Source organism: Pipistrellus hanaki, assembly GCF_964339955.1.
Source record: "Pipistrellus hanaki genome assembly, chromosome: 8".
Taxonomy (NCBI): domain Eukaryota; kingdom Metazoa; phylum Chordata; class Mammalia; order Chiroptera; family Vespertilionidae; genus Pipistrellus; species Pipistrellus hanaki.
In genome coordinates this window covers 24,031,743-24,051,708 of record NC_140510.1, presented here as the reverse complement: position 1 = coordinate 24,051,708, position 19,966 = coordinate 24,031,743, and the positions used below count along the sequence as shown (strand labels likewise).

General features: G+C 37.3%; 1 protein-coding gene across 2 annotated transcripts in view; it reads right to left on the bottom strand.

Annotated features, from left to right (window-relative positions):
* ARHGAP15 (Rho GTPase activating protein 15) overlaps nucleotides 1–19,966 on the bottom strand; it is a 609,260-nt gene that overhangs the window by 257,588 nt on the left and 331,706 nt on the right. For both annotated transcript variants that reach the window (XM_084891908.1, XM_084891909.1), the window contains one exon: nucleotides 762–884. In XM_084891908.1, coding sequence (XP_084748034.1) covers nucleotides 762–884 — 123 coding nt within the window. The remainder of the gene's footprint in view (nucleotides 1–761; nucleotides 885–19,966) is intronic.

Genomic DNA, 19,966 nt, shown 5'->3' with positions numbered 1-19,966 from the left:
GACACTGGTAGGGAGATAAGGGCATGTGCCAGGGATTAGGGAAGGCTGGGGGAAAGTCAAATGGGGGGGTGGGGAAGGAGACATATGTATTACTATTTGTAGGACTTTAAACAATAAAAAAAGGAAAAAAATCAATGGAAAAATATTTTAGCAAAGGATAAATATAAATAAATAAATAAATAAATAAACAAACAAATATTAAAAACATTTTTAAAAAGGAAAGGAAAAAAAAGGGGGGGGGAGGTTTAGTTTGAACTCTTAGCTTCCAGTTCTCAAATCTCCATATTTTTATGATACTCATTTGTCTTGGACTTTTTTCCTAGGACTTCTTCCTAGAATTTACTTCAGACTATGACTAGGGTGATCAGATACATTATTATCCAAATCAGGACATGCCCAAGAGTGGAAAGGAGTGCATTCCTAAGCATGTTGGGATGATTGGTATAAACTGGAACTGTCCAGACCCAAGGAGACATGGAGTCATTCTAATGGGCCACTAAGATTTATCTTCTCTATTCCCTGGCACAGAGCTCAGATCTGAGGAAAACTAGGTATTTCTTGCAATAATTCTATGATGCACCCTTTAATTTCTCAGGATTATTTTTCTGGACAATTATTTTTTCTCTCCTATAGAGCAGAACATCCAATAAGCAACCTAAAAAGAATAAAAAATCCTAATATTTCTTTAGAGCTGAATAGCTATGGACACAGAGGCACATTCATTTATCACTGTTATCGTAAAAGTATAAAATGTCTTGTACCTTTAATAAGTCCTTTTTCTTGCAGAGTTTTCAGGGAAGGTCTTCGGGTAATAAACTTCTTTAATCTGCTTTTAACTCGGTTTTTGTCGTTTGTATCGGAAGCACTATGATGCAGTCTGAACACTGGAAATTGAAAAAAAAGGCAGAGGCTTTCAGTAAATTTCTCCTTTATGATTATTACTTTATGCTAATATGAATAGAAAACAGTAGTTATGGAACAACTCCCTGAATTAATGGCTTAGGCCCTTCTGCTTAGACAGGGCATATGAGCAAAAATTTGCTCATATGAAAATATTAGCTCCACTGAAACGGAGATATGCAATGAGAATGTGGTTAGCTCCATACGGTCACAATTTATTTTCACTTTTATTCCCTCAGAGTTAACATAATAACCTTTGCTGGGCAATTATACGTCTCTGTATCTATATACAAAATTAGGTTCAAAGCAAAACTCTTCTAAACAAGGGGGGAAACACTTCAGAATTGTTAATTTTCATTAATTAGAATTATATATTGCCTGTAAGTAATAAATGTATTTTCAAAGGTCCTGCTTGCCCTTAATAATTCTGGCAATCTTTTTTTTTAAAATATATATTTGTATTAATTTTTAGAGACAGAAGAAGGGAGATAGAGAGAGAGATAAATATGTGATGTGACAGTGCAATATCTATCAGTTGTCTCTTGCATGACCCCTATTGGGGATCTAGCCTGCAACTCAGGCATGTGCCCTCACTGGGAATCAAACCAGTAACCAATCTTTCAGTACACTGGACAATGCCCAACCAAATGAACCACAATGCATTGCTCAGGGCACTATTCTTCTTTTATGTTAACCCAAAGTGATTTCTTTTTCTGAAATAGATATTTCTTATTTTTCTTATTGATGTCAAATTACCCCCAATTCTAGGGGAAATTCTGAAACACAGATTTGCCTCAAACATTTTCCTATCCGCCAGCATCCTATCCTCAAAATTAGGTAAGTATCAAATTAATTCCTGCACAAATATTTGCTGAATTTCTACTGATCATCAAGCTCCATGATAAAGGCTATGAATTCAATCTATGTACAAAAAGGGCTAATATGCTAGTGTCCTTCTTTCTGTCTGGGAAATGATGTAAAGTAGCAACACCTGGCTTCCTTTCCCTAGTGATGACTAGCCTTCTTGCAGTTTCTTCAGCTCAGGAACACTACTTGCTTTATAGCTAGGTGAAAACATTTCACACTTTAACCAAATGTTGGTGAAGCATTTTCCCATGCCTCATCTCATTTGATCCTCACAGAAGTTCTGGAGTAGGTAGATAGGAGACTTGGTGGAATACTATTTTCTTTTCTTTAGACAGAAAATGGAGATTTAGAAACTTGACCAGGCTGAAAAGACGATATGGTGGACTTTGAAAATGATTTCAGGTTTTCTCACTGTACAGAACATAGTCAAACACTGCTGCAGTTAAATATTTACCATTTGTTCTCCCTGAATGATCTACTTAATCTGCTTCATGTTCATATTTACTGCTGTGTTGCTGACAATTACTTGAAAGAGAAGTTTGGGTGCTTCACTGGGCTAGAAAAAGTTTAGCTAAATCAGAAAACAGGTCTAATTAAGCAAGTTTATCTATCTATCTATCTATCTATCTATCTATCTATCTATCTATCTATCTATCTAATTTCTAGTAAGGAAACTAGACTTGAGTCATACTATCCCATCATAATGAACTCAGAAGAAAAGAGAGAAAGAAAGACTTAGGAAGGAGCTGAAACTAGCAAAAAAGAAATTGCTTGAAATTAGAGGATTTGAGGTCAAATGTTTCTAATGGGGTCTCCAAGGAACCCAAAAAAGTGCCTAAGGGAGACTGTCTGCTTTAAAAAGTCTGCCTGAAACTAAACTAACTTCTTACACCATGCACAAGAATAAACTCAAAACAGATTAAAGACATAAATGTTACACTTCAAAACCATAAAATTCTAGAAGAAAACATCGACAGTAATGTCAGACATTTCTCATAGCAATATTTTCCCTGATATATTGCCTTGGGCAAGAAAAACAATAGAAAAAATAAACAAATTGCACTACATCAAACTAAAAAGGTTTTGCACAGTAAAGGAAACCATCAACAGAATGAAAAGACTACCACTGAATGGAACAACCTATTCACCAATTACATTTCTGATAAGCAGTAAATACCCAAAATTTATATAAAGAATTTATAAAACTCGACACTAAAAAAACAATGTAATTTGGTTTTTTGTAAAGGGCAAAGGACATGAATAGACACTTATCCAAAGAGTACATACAGGTGGTCAATAGACATCTGAAAAGATGCCCAATTCCACTAATCATCAGGAAAATGCAAATTAAAACCACAGTGGTCAACAGATCGATAAATGTTGGTGAAAAATGTGGAGAAAAGGGAACCCTTGTGCATGTTGGTGGACATACAATTTGGTGCAACCACTGCGGGAAACATTATGGAGTTATCTCAAAAAAATTAAAAATGGAATTGCCTTATGACCCAGTAATCCCACTTCTGGGAATATATCTGAGAAACTCAAAACACTAATTCCAAAGAATATATGTACTCCTATGTTCCCTGCAGCATTATTTATGATAGCCAAGATTTAGAAGCAATCAGAGTGCTCATCAGTAGATGAATAGATAAAAAAGCTGTGGTACATTTACACGGTGGAATACTCTTCAGCCATAAAAAAGAAGGAAATCAACATTTTGCAATAGCATGGATAGACCTGGAAAGTATTATGCTAATGAAATAAGCTAGTCAGAGAGAGACAAATGCCATATACTTTCACTTATATGTGGAATCTATTGAACAAAATAAAGTAGCAAAATAGAAACAGACTCATAGATACAGAGAACAGACTGAGAGCTGTCAGAAGAGAGGTGGAGTGGGTGAAAAAGTTGAAGGGATTAAACAAAGAAGAAAAACTCACAGACACAGGCAACAATATGGTGATTTTGAGAGGAAAAGGGGGTGAGGGGTGGTAGAAGAGACTAAAGGGAATATCAATGGTTGTGGAAGGAGACTTGACTTGATGTATTTAGAAATGTATACCTAAAACCTATATACTTTTATTAACCAACTTAATAAAAGTTGCAAGAATATTCCTGCAAGACTTCTGGTGGGCTTCCCTCCCACCACCCCCACCTCTCCCGCTGTGGAGGGCGGGAAGTCCTGCCTGTCCCACTGCGCCCACGGCCACCTTGTTGAGAATCAACAATTATTCCTTGTTGAGAATCACTGCCTTAAATTGAAGGTAAAAGTTATAAGACCTGCTTAAGCTCTCATTTATTGGTAGTGTGAGGTCTATTCACACACTGAGAAAATGTAAAGGAGCTGTAAAAAAAATAAGTAAATAAAATTATTTTAATATCTATACATTCTCTCTATATAAGTATATATCATATATATGATAGATCAGATGTACATATGTACACAAGTCTGAGTACATATGTACATATATATTTATAACCTACTAGAGGCCTGGTACATGAAATTTGTGCACTTGTGGGGATCCCTCAGCCCAGCCTCTTGAGTCCAGGAGCCCTCAGGGGATGTCCAACTGCCGGCTTAGGCACTCCCTAATTAGGCAGTCGGACATCCTTAGCACTGCTGCAGAGGCAGGAGAGGTTCCTGCCACCATTGCTGTGCTCACCAGCCGTGAGCCCCGCTCAGGGCTTCTGGCAGAGTGGCACTCCCTCTGTGGGAGCACACTGATCAGCAGGGGGCAGCTCCTGCATTGACCATCTGATCAGTGTATGTTCTAGCAACTGGTTGTTCCACGGTTTGGCTGATTTGCATATTAGCCTTTTATTATATAGGATTTTTAAATGTATTGGTTATAAAAGTATAACTACAATCATGTAATGTGGGTCAATGGGTCTACCACTTAAAAAGGTGGGAATCACCGCTATAGACCAGAGCTTCTTGACTACTGTGCCTGGCAGAATTGCTACATAAAGTGAGAGTTAAGGATACAGTATGGGTGCAGAATGAGCCACCCAATATGTGCTTCAGTGCTATGCAGATTATTTTGAACTAAAGGCAACCTAGACCTTACAGGTTAAGAGAGATTTCTGCTTGCCCCTTAACTATCTAGAAGAATTTAAATTAGGAAGCTGGCTCAGCTGACATAGCTCAGTGGTTGAGAGTCAATCTATGTGCTAGGAGGTCACAGTTCAATTCTCCATCAGGGCACTTGGCTAGGTTATGGGCTCAATCCCCAGTGTGGGGCATGCAAAAGGCAGCCAATCAATGATTCTCTTTTATCATTGATGTTTCTATTTCTTTCTCTCCCTCCTTCTTTGAAATATATATATATATATATAACCAATGGACACAAAACTCTGGGGAGGGAGGGGATGTGTGGGAGGGAGGGTGGGGGGCAAAAAAAAAAATCAATAAAATATATTAAAAAAAAAAAGAAATATATATATATATATATATATATATATATTATATATATATATATATATATATATATATATAAATAAAGGAAGCTGGCCCATGATATGAATTACCACCAGAAATGACCTTTTATGTACCTATATCGCAGGGCAAACTAATGGTCACTGAACATGTGCTCTCCCTAAAATTACCCTTGAAGCCCCAAGGTGAATTACCTCATCCCTAGCTCAGAATGTCTTATATACTTCCATGCCCCCTTTTGTCTCTGAATCTGTAATGTATGTGGGGATAGGGGGTTTCTGACCCTCTCATGTATTCAGGGTTCCAATACATTTGTATGTCATTAAATTTGGTCATTTCCTCTTGCTAATGTGTCTCATGGCTATTGGGTTTTTACAGCAGCTGAAAGAACCTTGAGAGTAGAGAAAAGTTTCTTCTTCCCCTTCAGCCCTCATGGTAACTAAGCAGTTGCCATTGGCTATGAACCATCTTATTCATTTACCCCAGAGGGCTGTACAAATGTTATCATTTTATATATGTACTGTAAACTGGCTTAAAAAGTATTCCTTTAGACCTACTGTCCAACATGGTAGCCACTAGTCACTTGAAACACAGCTTGTGTCACAGGTTGAAATAATGATATCTTTATCTAAAATTAATATACTACCCTGTTTCCCCGAAAATAAGACAGTGTCTTATATTAATTTTTTCTCCCAAAATTGCACTAGGTCTTATTTTCAGGGGATGTCTTATCTTTCCATGCGCTAGGTCTAATTTTCGGAGGATGTCTTATTTTTGGGAAAACACGGTATTAAAACTTGTTTCTTGTTACTTCTTAAAATGTGGCCACTAGAAGATTTTAAATTAAACATGCAGTTCATATTATATTTCTGGACCATGCAACTAGATGATAAAAAAAATAAATGAACATACATTGACCACCTACTACATGTATGGCAGTGCTGGACTTAACTGTGGTGGATAAAATGCATATGGCCTGTGTAATTATCATACAGTATGGTAAGGGGTATAAAGAACAAGAGACTAAGGCAAAGTGCTTGGCAAACCTCGGCTCGCTTGCCACATGCGGCTCTTTGGCCCCTAGAGTGTGGCTCTTCCACAAAATACCACGGCCTGGACAAGTCTATTTTGAAGAAGTGGCATTAGAAGTTTATGTTTAAAAAATTTGGTTCTCAAAAGAAGTTTCAATCCTTGTACTATTGATATTTGGCTCTATTGACTAATGAGTTTGCTGACCACTGGACTAAGGGATCTTAGCAGAGAAACTGACCTCAGGCCATTTTGGAGAAATAGCAATTGCCATTAGCGACAATTGCTTTTACAGGACCATGAATATTAGGTATTAACTGATTCAACATTGTATGATTGGATCATTCTGAGTGAATATACCATGCCTAAATGATATGCTATCAACTTACATCCGGGTCCAGCCATTGTCCTGGCCACCAGTCATAAATGATCTGCTTCAGCTGACAGCTGTATTAAAGCCCATGGGTCTTGGTTCTATATTTGAAGCTGAAGGAACAGTTACATCTTTCAGAAAAAGAATCTGCCTCATAGTTTTGGTTTCAAGTCTGCCTTTGAAATGATATGGAATAATCAATCTACATGTTCAAAGGTTACTAAAGATTATGTTTTCTATTTCTAATCTTACCTATGTAATAATTACAAAAATCTCTTCATTGTCCATGACAAAATGTCAAGAAATACAAGACTAAGTAAGTATTTTGCCTGATACTTTGGAATTAGTAAAAATATGTCATGAGGAGGAACTTTGCAAATTAAAACACATATACACAGTATAAATGAGAGAGTATGAAAATAATTATATAGTGCATTATGACTTTTTGAAAACCCTTAGGTACTCTGGTGATAGTATTATTAATTACAGATATATATATATTACAGATATTAATTATATATATAATTAATAATACATATATATAGTAATTAATAATACAGATATATATAATAATGAAGACTTTAGTTTTCAATAACACTCTCTGACTATTTTCAAATGCTTTATCTTGTTTCCTTCTCATACCGACTGAGGAATCAGCAGAGGCCTGGATCACCTTGTGCAGTTTTTAGCACAGCCAAGCTCTCCAAAGTTGCCTCTGATGATGACTTTCCTGGAGACAGAGTAGATCTTCAACTTCCATTTCCCGCTGCCATAAACAATCCTCAGATGACAAGTCAAATTACAAGGCCTTTGCCATCATTCATTTTGCTCGTTTTGTTCTGAGGCGAGTTATGTTCAAGTTAAAGTCAATAGATGACTACAATATCTGGCATACTTCTGATTAACCAAATAACTTGGAAAGCACTATAATTATCAACTAAAAATGTGACAAACACATGTACAAAGCAAAGTCCATCACTGGGTCCCTGCGAACAGCACTAAAAGTATTCCAATATCATAGTTTACAAACTGATTTTAATAGCCAAACTTATAAAACAGTTTACACTTCTTTGTTGTCCAGGGAGAAAAACTTGCCAAAGTGTTCATTTTAAGTAAATACAACATAACCAATTAAGGAAAGCAAAACTTAAACGCATGCCTATGATAATCAGGACATAGTTTGCTCCTGATTTCACTACTGATTTTAACAGAACAGTGTTCCTTCCATTTTCCCACAGCACCCAGTGACCCCACACATACTTTTAGAGACTTGTAATCACACAGTGCAAATAAAAGGACACTTTACTGGAAAATGCAGTGTGGTACAATAATCCATCATTTATGAAAAATAGAATCCAGCCTTTTCTTTTTCCTCAGAGACTCAACTGCTTTTTGAGGGGGAAGCTTACTGCAATTTAAAGATTTATGTTAAGCCAATGAGCAGTTTTTTCCATTCCCATTTAAACTTTTTATTCAAAAATAAAAAGAGACTAAAGAGATATGGGTTTAAATTCCAAAGCATTTAATCTGATTTACAGTGGAGTCACTCATAACTTTACATATTTCCACCTCTACGAAAAATTAAACTGAATTGGATTAGCTTGCCAGGTATTCTAGAATTTACTTTTACTTCCTTTATACTTTGCTCTCCCCCCCAACCCCCCCATTAATGGGTGATCTTTTCTTTCAAATGCAAACAATTGGAATATTTTAAAAAGCCTAATAATTGTGAATAACAATGCGCAATTTATGTGTCAATACACACAGGCCAAAGGCATTAGTTTTAAGCACCATTCTTAACCATTTGAGAGATTTAATTGGCATAAAAGCTGCTCACACCAGAGAATAGATAGGATCTTGGGCTTTTTAAAATGATTTTTAAATAAATATCATTATATAAGAGAACAGGCATTAGCCCAACGAAGTTTCATACCTGACACACCATCATGGTGTTAAAGCCACTTCTAGAGATGGATGTTTATTGTTATGGGTGCCCTTTGTATATTTATTTTCCAATCTTAGTAATGGGAGGGGGGAGAAACATAATTTGGATTATGAACATCCACTACAATTATATTAAAGGATGGGAACCACAAAAGAAAACTCTCAAATCTTCCAAAATCTAACAGTTTGGATAATATGACCCAGAACTGTACATCTGCCAGAATTTTTTTTTGTTGTGGACCTAATTTTGAAATATTCCTATTTTCTGCCAAATTGCTGTTCTCACAGAATTCCCGTGTTACCATTACATGTTGTTGTTATTATTTTTTTAAATTTGGAAATGCTGGGAGAGCCAATGTTTCAGAATGGTAGAGAAATTCTAACACAAACAACTTTCTAGGCTACTTGTCATTTTGGGGGGAAGTTTGACATAGGGGTCAACATCACACACAGATGGATAATTTTCTCACCAGCTAAGAGCTCCCTCCCCACATTGCAAGTCTAGGAGGATGTTCAGAGCAAGGCTGGAGACAGTTGCTTAGTGCAATCATCTCACCACACTGCAGGGTCCAGAGAGGGAGATCCAGAAAGAAATGACAAAACAAGGTTATATCAGGCTCTTAATCCCCAGGGATTCCAAAACACTTCGCACACCATCACACGGATTACATAACAAAGTACTGAATTGTCTCCACTCATATTTTCCAATACCACCTACTTGTATTCCCAATTATCCTGTTGTACCGCTTTTTAAATTGCTGAAATGAAAGCACCATGCCCAAAATTTATTGAAAAGAGAAATAAAGATTATTAAATTTCTTTTCAGCTCCTGCCTGATTCTTTTCCAGGGCATAGAACTAATTCACAAAGCTGTAATAAATACTATTTTGCCCTCTCCAGCATATGGTTTGAGAGCTTGCAAAACTTTGCACATAATTCCTTATGTCAGAGTGGGCAGAAAGAGTAAATTGGGGCTTAATGTACTGCTAGCCATTTAAAATCTCTTTTTCTTTTCACATGCTCTATGTAAATAGAAGTCATATTTTTAACCCCCAACTTGCAGCCTGAGAAACTAAGTTATTGAAACTTTAAGTGACTTAACTTGAAACACAAATCATGATTAAATCTGGAAATAATTGCAAAAGGGAATGCAGGGCATTTTAACAACATCACTTTGTTTTTAACCACTTAATTCCCACTTAGTCATTGTAGAAATACAAAATAAATAATCAGTTTGTAACAGAATGGTATGATCTACTCAATGATTGATATTTATTCTACTACCCATTTAAAGAGAAGTGAGAATTTATACAATAAAAAAATATTTACTTTTAAACTAAATTAGCTAGTTTAAATAGTCAAATCTAACCATGTTTTTACATTTTCAGCGTCAATAAATAGCTGGCAGCTTATTGTCATGTCCCTGCTATTCAGCCATATGGAAATTTCATGATAGCTTTTCCAATACATGTATCCATGTGTTCTACCTCTAATGTATTCATCTCTATGATGTAAATCCTTCATTGTCTTTTTATGTAGGGATTTAATAACTTTATTTTACTAATAATATATCTTAGGGTGTGCCTATGTTAATAATGTATTTCTATAGTGTGAGTTGATTTTTTTTTTTTTACTTTTTATAGTTTTTAGCATTGTTTTGAGTTACTTAATGAATAACTTTCATGATGGTGATGAAGATGGTGATAATAATGACAACTTCAATACTGTAGTAAAAATGTTGAGTAAATATCATCACAACAAATGTAATTTGTCCTCAATTGTAGTCTGTTTTTTGTTTTTTTATGAGCCAGAGTTAAAAAGTATCTTTGCATCAAAGTTATGGAAAGACTACATTTTAGAAAAAAAAGAAAGAAAAATAGAAAATAAACATAACTAGCAAAAAACTATGGTTCATAGAGACATATGCTGATACTTCTTTTTCTGAAACAGAATCAGATACACTATAAGATGTTGTATAAAGATTCAGATCATCATGATACCTTCTGATGACTAGATATTTTATCTTGCCTTCTTATGACCTGATATAGTGTCAGTAAAGTCACTTGAGAACTATTCAAAACTTTGCTAAATTTGCTAATAAAGTAAGTGGTTGCTGAGCTAAGGCAGTAGCTTATTTTGAAAGTAAAATTACTAAGAAAAGAAAAGAGAAAACATACGGCATCAATCCAGACAAAAGGCACCATGTAGAAAAAATATGTTTTCCATGAGGTAAGATTGTATATTTCCACAGGAGTGGGCTCTCTCATAGTGATAGAAAAAGGCCATAGCCAAATCAAATGAAGACAGCTGTATAGGTGAATGGGAATATCATTTTAACAGAGACATAATGAAAAGCAAAATAGTAGAGCTATGGGCATGGTAATGCTACCATAGAGGTAAGAGCATGGCAATATTCTCAGAAATTAATACTTAGATTTCTGTGGGGGGAAATCTAGAAAGTCAACTTAGAGAATTCATATTTAAGAGTATCAGACAATTTCAATGTTGATTTTACCTACTGACTCAGATACTAGACCATGCTTAGCAGTGTTTGAATTGGGTGGACAGTATTTAAGTCTCTCTATAAACAGAGAAAATTATCATTGCATTGTGTGTGTGTGTGTGTGTATTTGCACCTTTGTGAAAATGTGTTTAGATACTATATTCTAAGTAGGTATAGAAAGGAGTGACATATGAAAACTATGAATCTTTTGCTTTAACTGTTAAATTCCTATCCTTATGTGTAATCAAGAATATGCTAAAATGTATCTTTAATCTTTTTTAAAAAATATATTTTATTGATTTTTTTACAGAGAGGAAGGGAGAGAGATAGAGAGCCAGAAACGTCGATGAGAGAGAAACATCGACCAGCTGCCTCCTGCACACCCCCCACCGGGGATGTGCCCACAACCAAGGTACATGCCCTTGACCAGAATCAAACCCGGGACCTTTCAGTCGCAGGCTGATGCTCTGCCACTGAGCCAAACCGGTTTTGGCTGTATCGTTAATCTTTAAACATAAAATTTGAAGTAGGTCAGAAAAATATGTAATACAGGTATCTCATTTAATCCTTATAATCATTCAATGTGGTCAATTCTGTTATTGTTGTCCATTCTACAAATTAAAAATGCAGGGCTGATTTTAAGCCTGTAGGAACTCCTAGTCTATCCCACTGGCCTCCCCTCCATCTGTTTGGCAATGCTGTCAAAGTTCTAAGGACTTAGAGGAATGACAGTACCTCCCGATACACTCAAGTACTTCCAACCTGAGGTCTTAAAGGATCTGGTTTGCCTAAACTGCTGACTGAGATAACCTTAATTCTGTCTATGGACTTAAAAGGGAAAACAAGTTGCCTTAGGTGATATGAGGGAATCACAAGACAACAGAATTAATGTCTGAATACGCTCTAGATTGCCAGTCAGAAGACCTGAAGAAGGCACCTGGGTCTCACAGAGCCGTGACTGCCATGAACACAAATTGAATTCTTCTTCTACTGTGCAGAAAGTGACTTTGAGAATCACTCACCACATTGCAGGTGGCTGTATGTAGCCAGACAAGTGTGAATACAGAAACAGACAAGTAGGTAAGGATTGGGGCACACTTTTAAAGAAGAAAATGGCTAGGGATTCAGCTGAATCTCTGAATTTCTTAGTCCTTCTTGTTGACTGTCATCACACAATCTTTTTTAAAGACAGACAGATGTATACTTAGACCACTCAGTATAAACACCTACATTCATGTCTACAATCTTTTAGGTCTTATCACAGCTGAACCAGGTAATCTCATTTTCCTCTATGCCTAACCACAGAGTCTGCTTATTTTATTGTTATTTCACAGGAATAAGAATTCAGGGCCACCACTTAGGAGGAAAGTTGATAAGAATTGCCAATATATGGCCTTCTTCCAACAAGAAATGCTATTCTTTGGGGGGGGGGGGAATGTGCACCCCATCTGACTTTTGAAAAATAGGTTTTGGATTTTGAATTTCAGGTCTGTCACTTAGCAGAGGTGGAATCTTATTCAGGCCGTGTAAATTCTTTGTGACTTTATTTTCTATTTTGTTAAATGGGGCTGACAATATCCACATCTTGTGTAAATTAAATCTCCCAATATATGCAAAACACCCAGCACAAAATCTGATGAACAATGAGCATTCATCAAAAGCTAATAATTACTGTGAATTGTGAGGGTATGATAGATGTTCTGTATCACAGCCATGTTTGTAATAATCAGTAAGTAAATAGAACAGGTGATACAGTAAGGGCCCTCCTCACCCTTTATCCCAGTGCCTCTCATTTTTCCAGCATTTACTGGGTATTTACAATGTACCTGTTATTATTAGATTATGCCCTAAGCAAGTGAATAAATTAAATATATATTAATTTATATAAAATTAAATACATACCAATCTATTTTTCATCTATCTATCTATCTATCTATATTATAATTTTAATTGACTGATATTTGGCTCCCAGTTACAAAAAAAAAATACTTGTATATAACCCTGAGAGTTTATCTGTGATTCATTTCTGCCAGGTAGAGTGTATTTCAAGACTTTAAACCTGTGTTGAAATCATTGGGTTTTGAAGAACTATCCATTAAAGACTTTTTGAACTGTGACAATGGATATTGACAGTGCTTGTCAGACTAAACCACTATTGATTGGCTCACATCATGTGTATAGAAAAACCAATTTCTTTCAAGTGCTTCTTCCTAACTGAAATACATTATTTCAGCCTTCCTCTCTGTTTATTATAACACCAAGCTCATCGCATGTAACACATCCAGCAAAAAGGTTTCGCAATGAAGGATGCAGAAATCTGCAACAGAGAGGGAACTGAAGGCTCTTAGCAATCCCAATACTCTTGTACTTTGTAAGTTGCTATTCCTTTGGAAAATATCGATCCCTTTCAGAATCTTGTTTTTATTTTACCATCCGCTTGAATATAGAAAGATCATGCACTAACAGAGCTTTTCAACTGTTCAATGACCCCGTGACAATAATGGTTTCCACTCTTGAATGAAACTATTTTAAGTACTTGATGTATGTTTAAGTTGTGGGAAAGGAAGTGTTTATGTTGAGTCACTGCTCCCCTGCCCACAAACATACACAGCTACACACACACACACACACACACACACACACTCACAGACACACACACCCCAGGGATGTGACTTTTCCCAAACTTCAGATGTTTTCTCCAGTGAGTGATTCAGGCCAACTTTGGTCATACACCACATATTGTACAGTTTCATTACTAATTTGAATTTGCATTGTGCCTTTCTTTCCAAGAGGGCACGGTTTTTACTGAGAACATGCTCTTACATAACAAAAAGCAGTTCTCACCACACCCCCCTGAGTAAGAGGAATTGCAGATTTCTTTATTTCTATCTAAAAATATTATTATTAAGCAAAAGCTAAAAAACGAACCTTCCACAAGCACTGGCTGATCATATCATGTTTCCTGTGGTGTGCTAGGAACATTCCTGGCCCAAAGAAACTTCAGTTCTGGCTTTTACCCTTTGAAAAGCTCACAGTTTATTGTATGCAAATGTGTGGGGAAGCAGGGTATACCTACATTCTTAGGATGATCAACAGGGTGTTCCTAAAATTGCAGCCCTTTTACAAAATGATCTGCAAAGCTGACATGAATCACTTAGATAATAAAACAGGGGAGACTTTGGCTAACTTTGCAAACACTTCAGTGACTGGTGGAGGGGGGTTGGTGAGGGAGGGCGCTCTTTCTCATTCTAAGCATGCCTGGAAATTTAAAGAAAAATATTGCTGTCAAGGCTGGCAAAAGCTACATGAGCAAAATGTATCATTCTTCAAAACCCCTTCCTAAGCACAGAGTTCCTCCTTTCCTTGGATGCTGGAGACTGGGATTTCTCCCAAGATAAGGATTCCTTTGAGCCTTGCCTCCTGCTCCTTGCCTGGCCCGGGAGAATGGCTGCACTCAGCACCCCTCTGGCTTGCCCCTGGCCATGGCCTTCTCACCCCACATTCCCCAGCTCTGAGGCCGGCTCCTGGCCTTGGGCCCATTCTCTTGGCACTCTCTGCAGAGGTCACTGTGTCCTGGAGAACAGTTGGTTGTCAGAGAAGCAGCCTCCCAGGACTTTTTCAGGACATTGGAGATCAGGAAATGTCAGGCCCGAGTCAGTCTCTCACAAAATACTTTTACTGGGACAGAATCCTGTATTAGAGGCCTCATTCAGGCATGAGCTTCAAGCTATTTGCTCCAAAATGTGTGTGCAAAACACTGAGATCCTCCTCCCTCAGGAAGTGCACTAAACACGCAAAGGGTGTGCTGAGCAGATCTGAGGCGAAAGACCTAGGGGCAGTGGAGTTATCTGCCCTCACAATGCTGACAGACAGCTATAGTTTGCAGCAGGCCCTGAGCTTATACTCCCTGCAAAGATCTCACAGGAGCTTGGAGAATCCTTAACTCCAACGCAACAACCATAACTCATAACATACATTTCGAAAGAAGGGAAAAACACTATGAAAAGACCTTTACTACACTGATACTTGTGGTCAGCATAACGGCTGTTTTATTTGTTGTCCATTTGAATTTGTCTGGGGTCCTTGAGACGGTGGTCGCCATTGTCTCTGAGAAATGAAACTGCTTTCTACATTCCAGTCACATATTTAAAACAAATTTTTAGGGGTGAAAAAGACAGATTTTAGGAAATTTTAGAAATTAAGAGGACCATAGAAGAAGCATAAGGCTGCAGAGCAGCAGAAGGTATATTTCCATAGAATAGGGGAGCTGAAAAGTTGCAACAGGTACATTTCCATAGAATGAGGGAGCTGGGAACAGCAAAGGTCTACCATATATTTACAAAATAAAGAGAAGGAAGCCCTTCATCCACAAGGAGAAGAAGAAAGCCTAAATGGAATAGGAGAACAATAAGGAAGGAGGGAAGAAAAACCTCTCATGTCCCATGTGAGGTTCAACCTTTGAGCCCAGGAGTTACTATAGTAACCAGTCCAAAGAAACAGTGACCAATCAGGGGGGATATCAAGGCACCAAGATCTGCAGCCTTTATAAGCCATAGGGAAAAGGAACTCAGTGGGATCCTTTTCCCCTCATTACATGAGAGTCCGTTCTGGAGAACCCTTTCCCCCTCCTCATTTGGGAGTCTGTACTTGTCTTTAGTAAATTTCCACCTTTGCTATACCACCTTCTGTCTCTGGACAAAGAATTCGGCTTCCAGTTCAGGGAAACACTGTGTGTTCCAATCCAAAAATTCTGCATCACCTTCAGATTGACTCTTCCTTCCATTAAAAAAAAAATGGTGATGGGAGGTTTATTTTCTGGCCCAAACTAATTATCAGCTCAATCTTATTTCTTTTCCTAAATGAGTTTATTTGCAATTAAATTGCCAAGCTTTTTCTTGTTTTTGACCATCAGATAACCCCACTCTTGGTCACAGTTCATAGTAGAGTCACAGAAACATGAAATATTAAATCTAGAGTGAACTTGAGGGAACATAGAGTAAATGCTCCTAACTTCTGAGATGAGAGAAAAGATACATTGCTTAAGTCACTTGCCTAAGGCCACATAGTAAGAAGCAGGATAAATATTCAACACAAATTTCTCAGCCACCGTTTCTCAGTACGTCCTTATATCTCTCTAATCCCAGATTTAATTTCATTAGGAAAACTGTTCCTACATCCAGAAGAATGTTCCTGAGAAGTCAGTTCTGTTGCTTTAGGCAGGCACTGCTGGCCCAATTCTTCCAGTAACCAGGAACCTTAGATTTGATTCTAAATGCAGTCATGCCACCAATTAATGCTGTTTTATTCTACATATTTAGAATTAGAGAATTTTGAATTGAAAGTGGAAATGTATTTACATTTATATGCATAACTATGCATGTTAATATGAAAAATACATGCCCCAAAGGGGGAAATTACAGTAGCCTTTCTTTTGACATGCAGCAATGCTAAGTGTTTTGCTAGCATCCCTTTCTTTAGTGTTTAGTAACCGAAAATCTGTAACAGATTATTATTATTTGGGGCTCTGAGCCTCCTCTTTCCCTGGGGGCAGAGGATCCTGTTGCCAATAGTCAGGCCACGCCTGCAGGCACAGCTGTCACCAAGGAGAAGCTGGGCTGGAGACACTCTCCAAGTGTTTTGGACTGAAGGAGGAGAGAATAGGCAGGATCTAGCTACGAATGGGAAAATGCATCTCGCCAAGTTCCAACCTCTCTGAAATTCAAACTTTTGGATTACTGAACAGGCTGAGACCTTGGTTTTCTTCAAGCGAGTTTACCCTTGACAAAATAGAACTTTTGGTCTTGGAAAAAAAATGTCTCGGGGTTTTGAAGGTCTCCGAAAGCTTCTTGAGACATTAAGTACCTCTTACATAAAATAACACAGTGATGATTTAAGACCGGAGGAACTGGAAATGCATGGATTAAATGACCTTTAAAATACACATAGGCTTAAAATTGAAAGTTAAATGCACTTAGCAAAAAAGCATTTGGGATTTATTTCTAAAATATGGTTGGAAACATTAAGCAAGCTCAAAATGAGGCGATGCGCACACATTCTCATTTTGACTTAAAGATCTACTTTAAATACCACAACAGATGTAGCCATCAGCATCCATTCCAACAGGGACACTGCGAATGATAAGAAAGACATGGTAAAACTCGGGTAATAATAACAACTCCTCTCATTGTTATCCCTTAATCCTTCAAACTGTCAAAGCACAACCAAGAAGAAAAGAGAAATATGCTAGCAGGATCTAACTTCCTCCTGTTTTGTCAAGCATTTCAGTTAGGAAATTTCCACCAGGAATTATTCCCTTAAGTTAGTCACCAGAAACTAAGTTTAGTTATTTTCTTTCTATGGCCTGAGAGAAAAAAAAATTAAAAAAACAAACAAACAAAAAAAAACACCACACACAACACCTGTGAACTTTAGTCTAAAAACTCCCCTGACAACACAGACAGGTGCCAGTTTATGTAATGGGTAAGGAAGGCAGAGGAGGACAGAGCAGGGAATCATGGGTAGGCCCCTGCAAAGGAAACCTGCACTTAACCTCTGTGGTGTAAGAGAGTGATTAACTGAGAATCACGTACTTTGAGTCTCTTAAAGGTTTGGCAACAATAGTTCTTTGGCCAGTTTTGAGTCCACATGAAATCAACTGCTGTTGGAACACATGCTGAAGTTAAGAATGAGGGTGGCATGAGGCAGATGTTCACCTTGTAGTTTGAAATCTAACAGTGCTCTCTTCACTCTTATCAAGTCTGTCAGGTAGTTGGTGGGCAGTAAAAAATTGATAATAATTGAATAGTGTCTGAGCAAGATGCATGGTGGAAAGCACATAGGGTTTTGTGGTAAGAAATCCACAGATCTGCTTAAAATGTGTGTTCCTTGCCAAGACCGGTTTGGCTCAATGGATAGAGCGTCGGCTTGGGGACTGAAGGGTCCCGGGTTCGATTCCGGTCAAGGGCATGTACCTTGGTTGCGGGCATATCCCCAGTAGGGGGTGTGCAAGAGGCAGCTGATCGATGACTCTCTCTCATTGATGTTTCTAACTCTCTATCTCTCTCCCTTCCTCTCTGTACAAAATCAATAAAAATATATTTTAAAAAAATGTGTGTTCCTTGAATCCCAATGGTCTAATCTGTATAATAGGAAAACAAATACTTTGATTGCAATATTTTAAGGATTAAACGCTTGTATGTAAAAGATCACACCCCTTTGTATGTACACAAATAAATTACTATTTTGATCTTCTTCCCCTCTTTCTTCCTCATCTCCATCACCTTCACCATTTTTAAAAAATCCTCACCCACGAATATGTTTATTGATGAGGGAGGAAAATGCTCATATATCTGAGGATATATTAAAAATATACCAGGTGCTGTTTAATTGGAGAAAAGTGAAGGAAAGATGAAGAAAGAAAATTGGAAAACTTGGAGACTTTCATAGCTAATGATAATACAGATGACCAGATGATAAGGTGATGAGGATGATAAACTCCATCCTCTGTATCAGGTAATGTGAGAGAATGAGGGAGAGAGAGTTCTGTAGAGGATAGAGGCTGATTCTGGCCTAGCAGGTGTCTGAGATCACAACCCCCTCACCCAGCACTGTCCACATATCTATTTATAAATATTCCCATACTCACATCAAAAAAAGATAGCAGGCATTAATTTTATTAATACTGTATTAGCCCCTATCCAAAGTATTATCATTTATGCATGCAATCAATATAAACATTATAAATTAGATATTTTATATTATTTTTCTTGGGTTAAAGCTTTGAAATTTGGTATGTATGTCACACCTACAGTCAAGCAAGTCTCAAGTCAGACTAGCCACATTTCAAATGCTCAGTCATCGTATGTGGCTAGTGGCATCCATATAGAGCAGTGTAGTTCTAAAGTAAGACTCTAGGGGTCCTGTTTGAACACAGTGTGTGTCAGTTGTGGGGTGCTGCTGTAGTTGGCATGGCCTTACCACAACAGTGGGCAGGGATGTGTCACAGGAAGTAGCTTTGGACTGCAAAGCCATGTGCTCATGACAGGAATTGGAGCCACGAAAGCCAGAGACTATTTCTGAATGGATTTGTATTTCCAGTTCTTTCTCCACATAATTTTAGGTTAGTATCTGAGTAGGAGAGAATACATGTCTGACAATGCATTAGAAAAAAATCAAGATGTTAGTGAACTCTATCTCAAGTTGGTAGAGCTGATTAAATAAGTTACACTCTATTCTTTTATCTGCACTAGTTAGGCTTCTGAATTTTAGCATGCCGATTTCAGAGAAGAAATTTCATGTGCTGCCTGTGAAATTTCAGACATGCTAGTCATCTCTCCATAAGTGCATTTATACCCAGTCCCTGAAAGATACCTGGAAAAAGCGAATGGCTTAACTGTAGGTTCTCAGGGGTGCTGGGTGTTTCGACTTTATAAACTGTGCCCTCTAAGGTTAGGGCAGTTATATTATAGTTTTAAATTGGCAATTCTTATCTGCCCCTTCACCCCAATTTTATTTTGCCATGAGTTTTGGAAACTCATGGCAAAATAAAAACTTTAACTTCTCATAAAGGATACATTTCAAATATCTATTTTAATAGAGGATTAAGCACTGTCTAGTCTACAATGCATTCTCCAAATCATAGTTTTGTTCTGGGGAGACAAATTGGAGACACACACTCAGATTAGTATAGATTTGACTACAGAATAAACTGGTTTTGTTCCATTCAAAGTTTGGCTTTGCTTTTACTTGCCGAGTATTTAGCTAACTTGACTATACAATGATTTGAATACACTACTGATTTTGTTTATATGCCATTTCCTAGTATAAGAATTAATCCACATAATCTCAGCCAAAAAATTATTCAAGTTCAGAGGTGTGTACATCTCCCAACTTTTACATCACACACACACACAC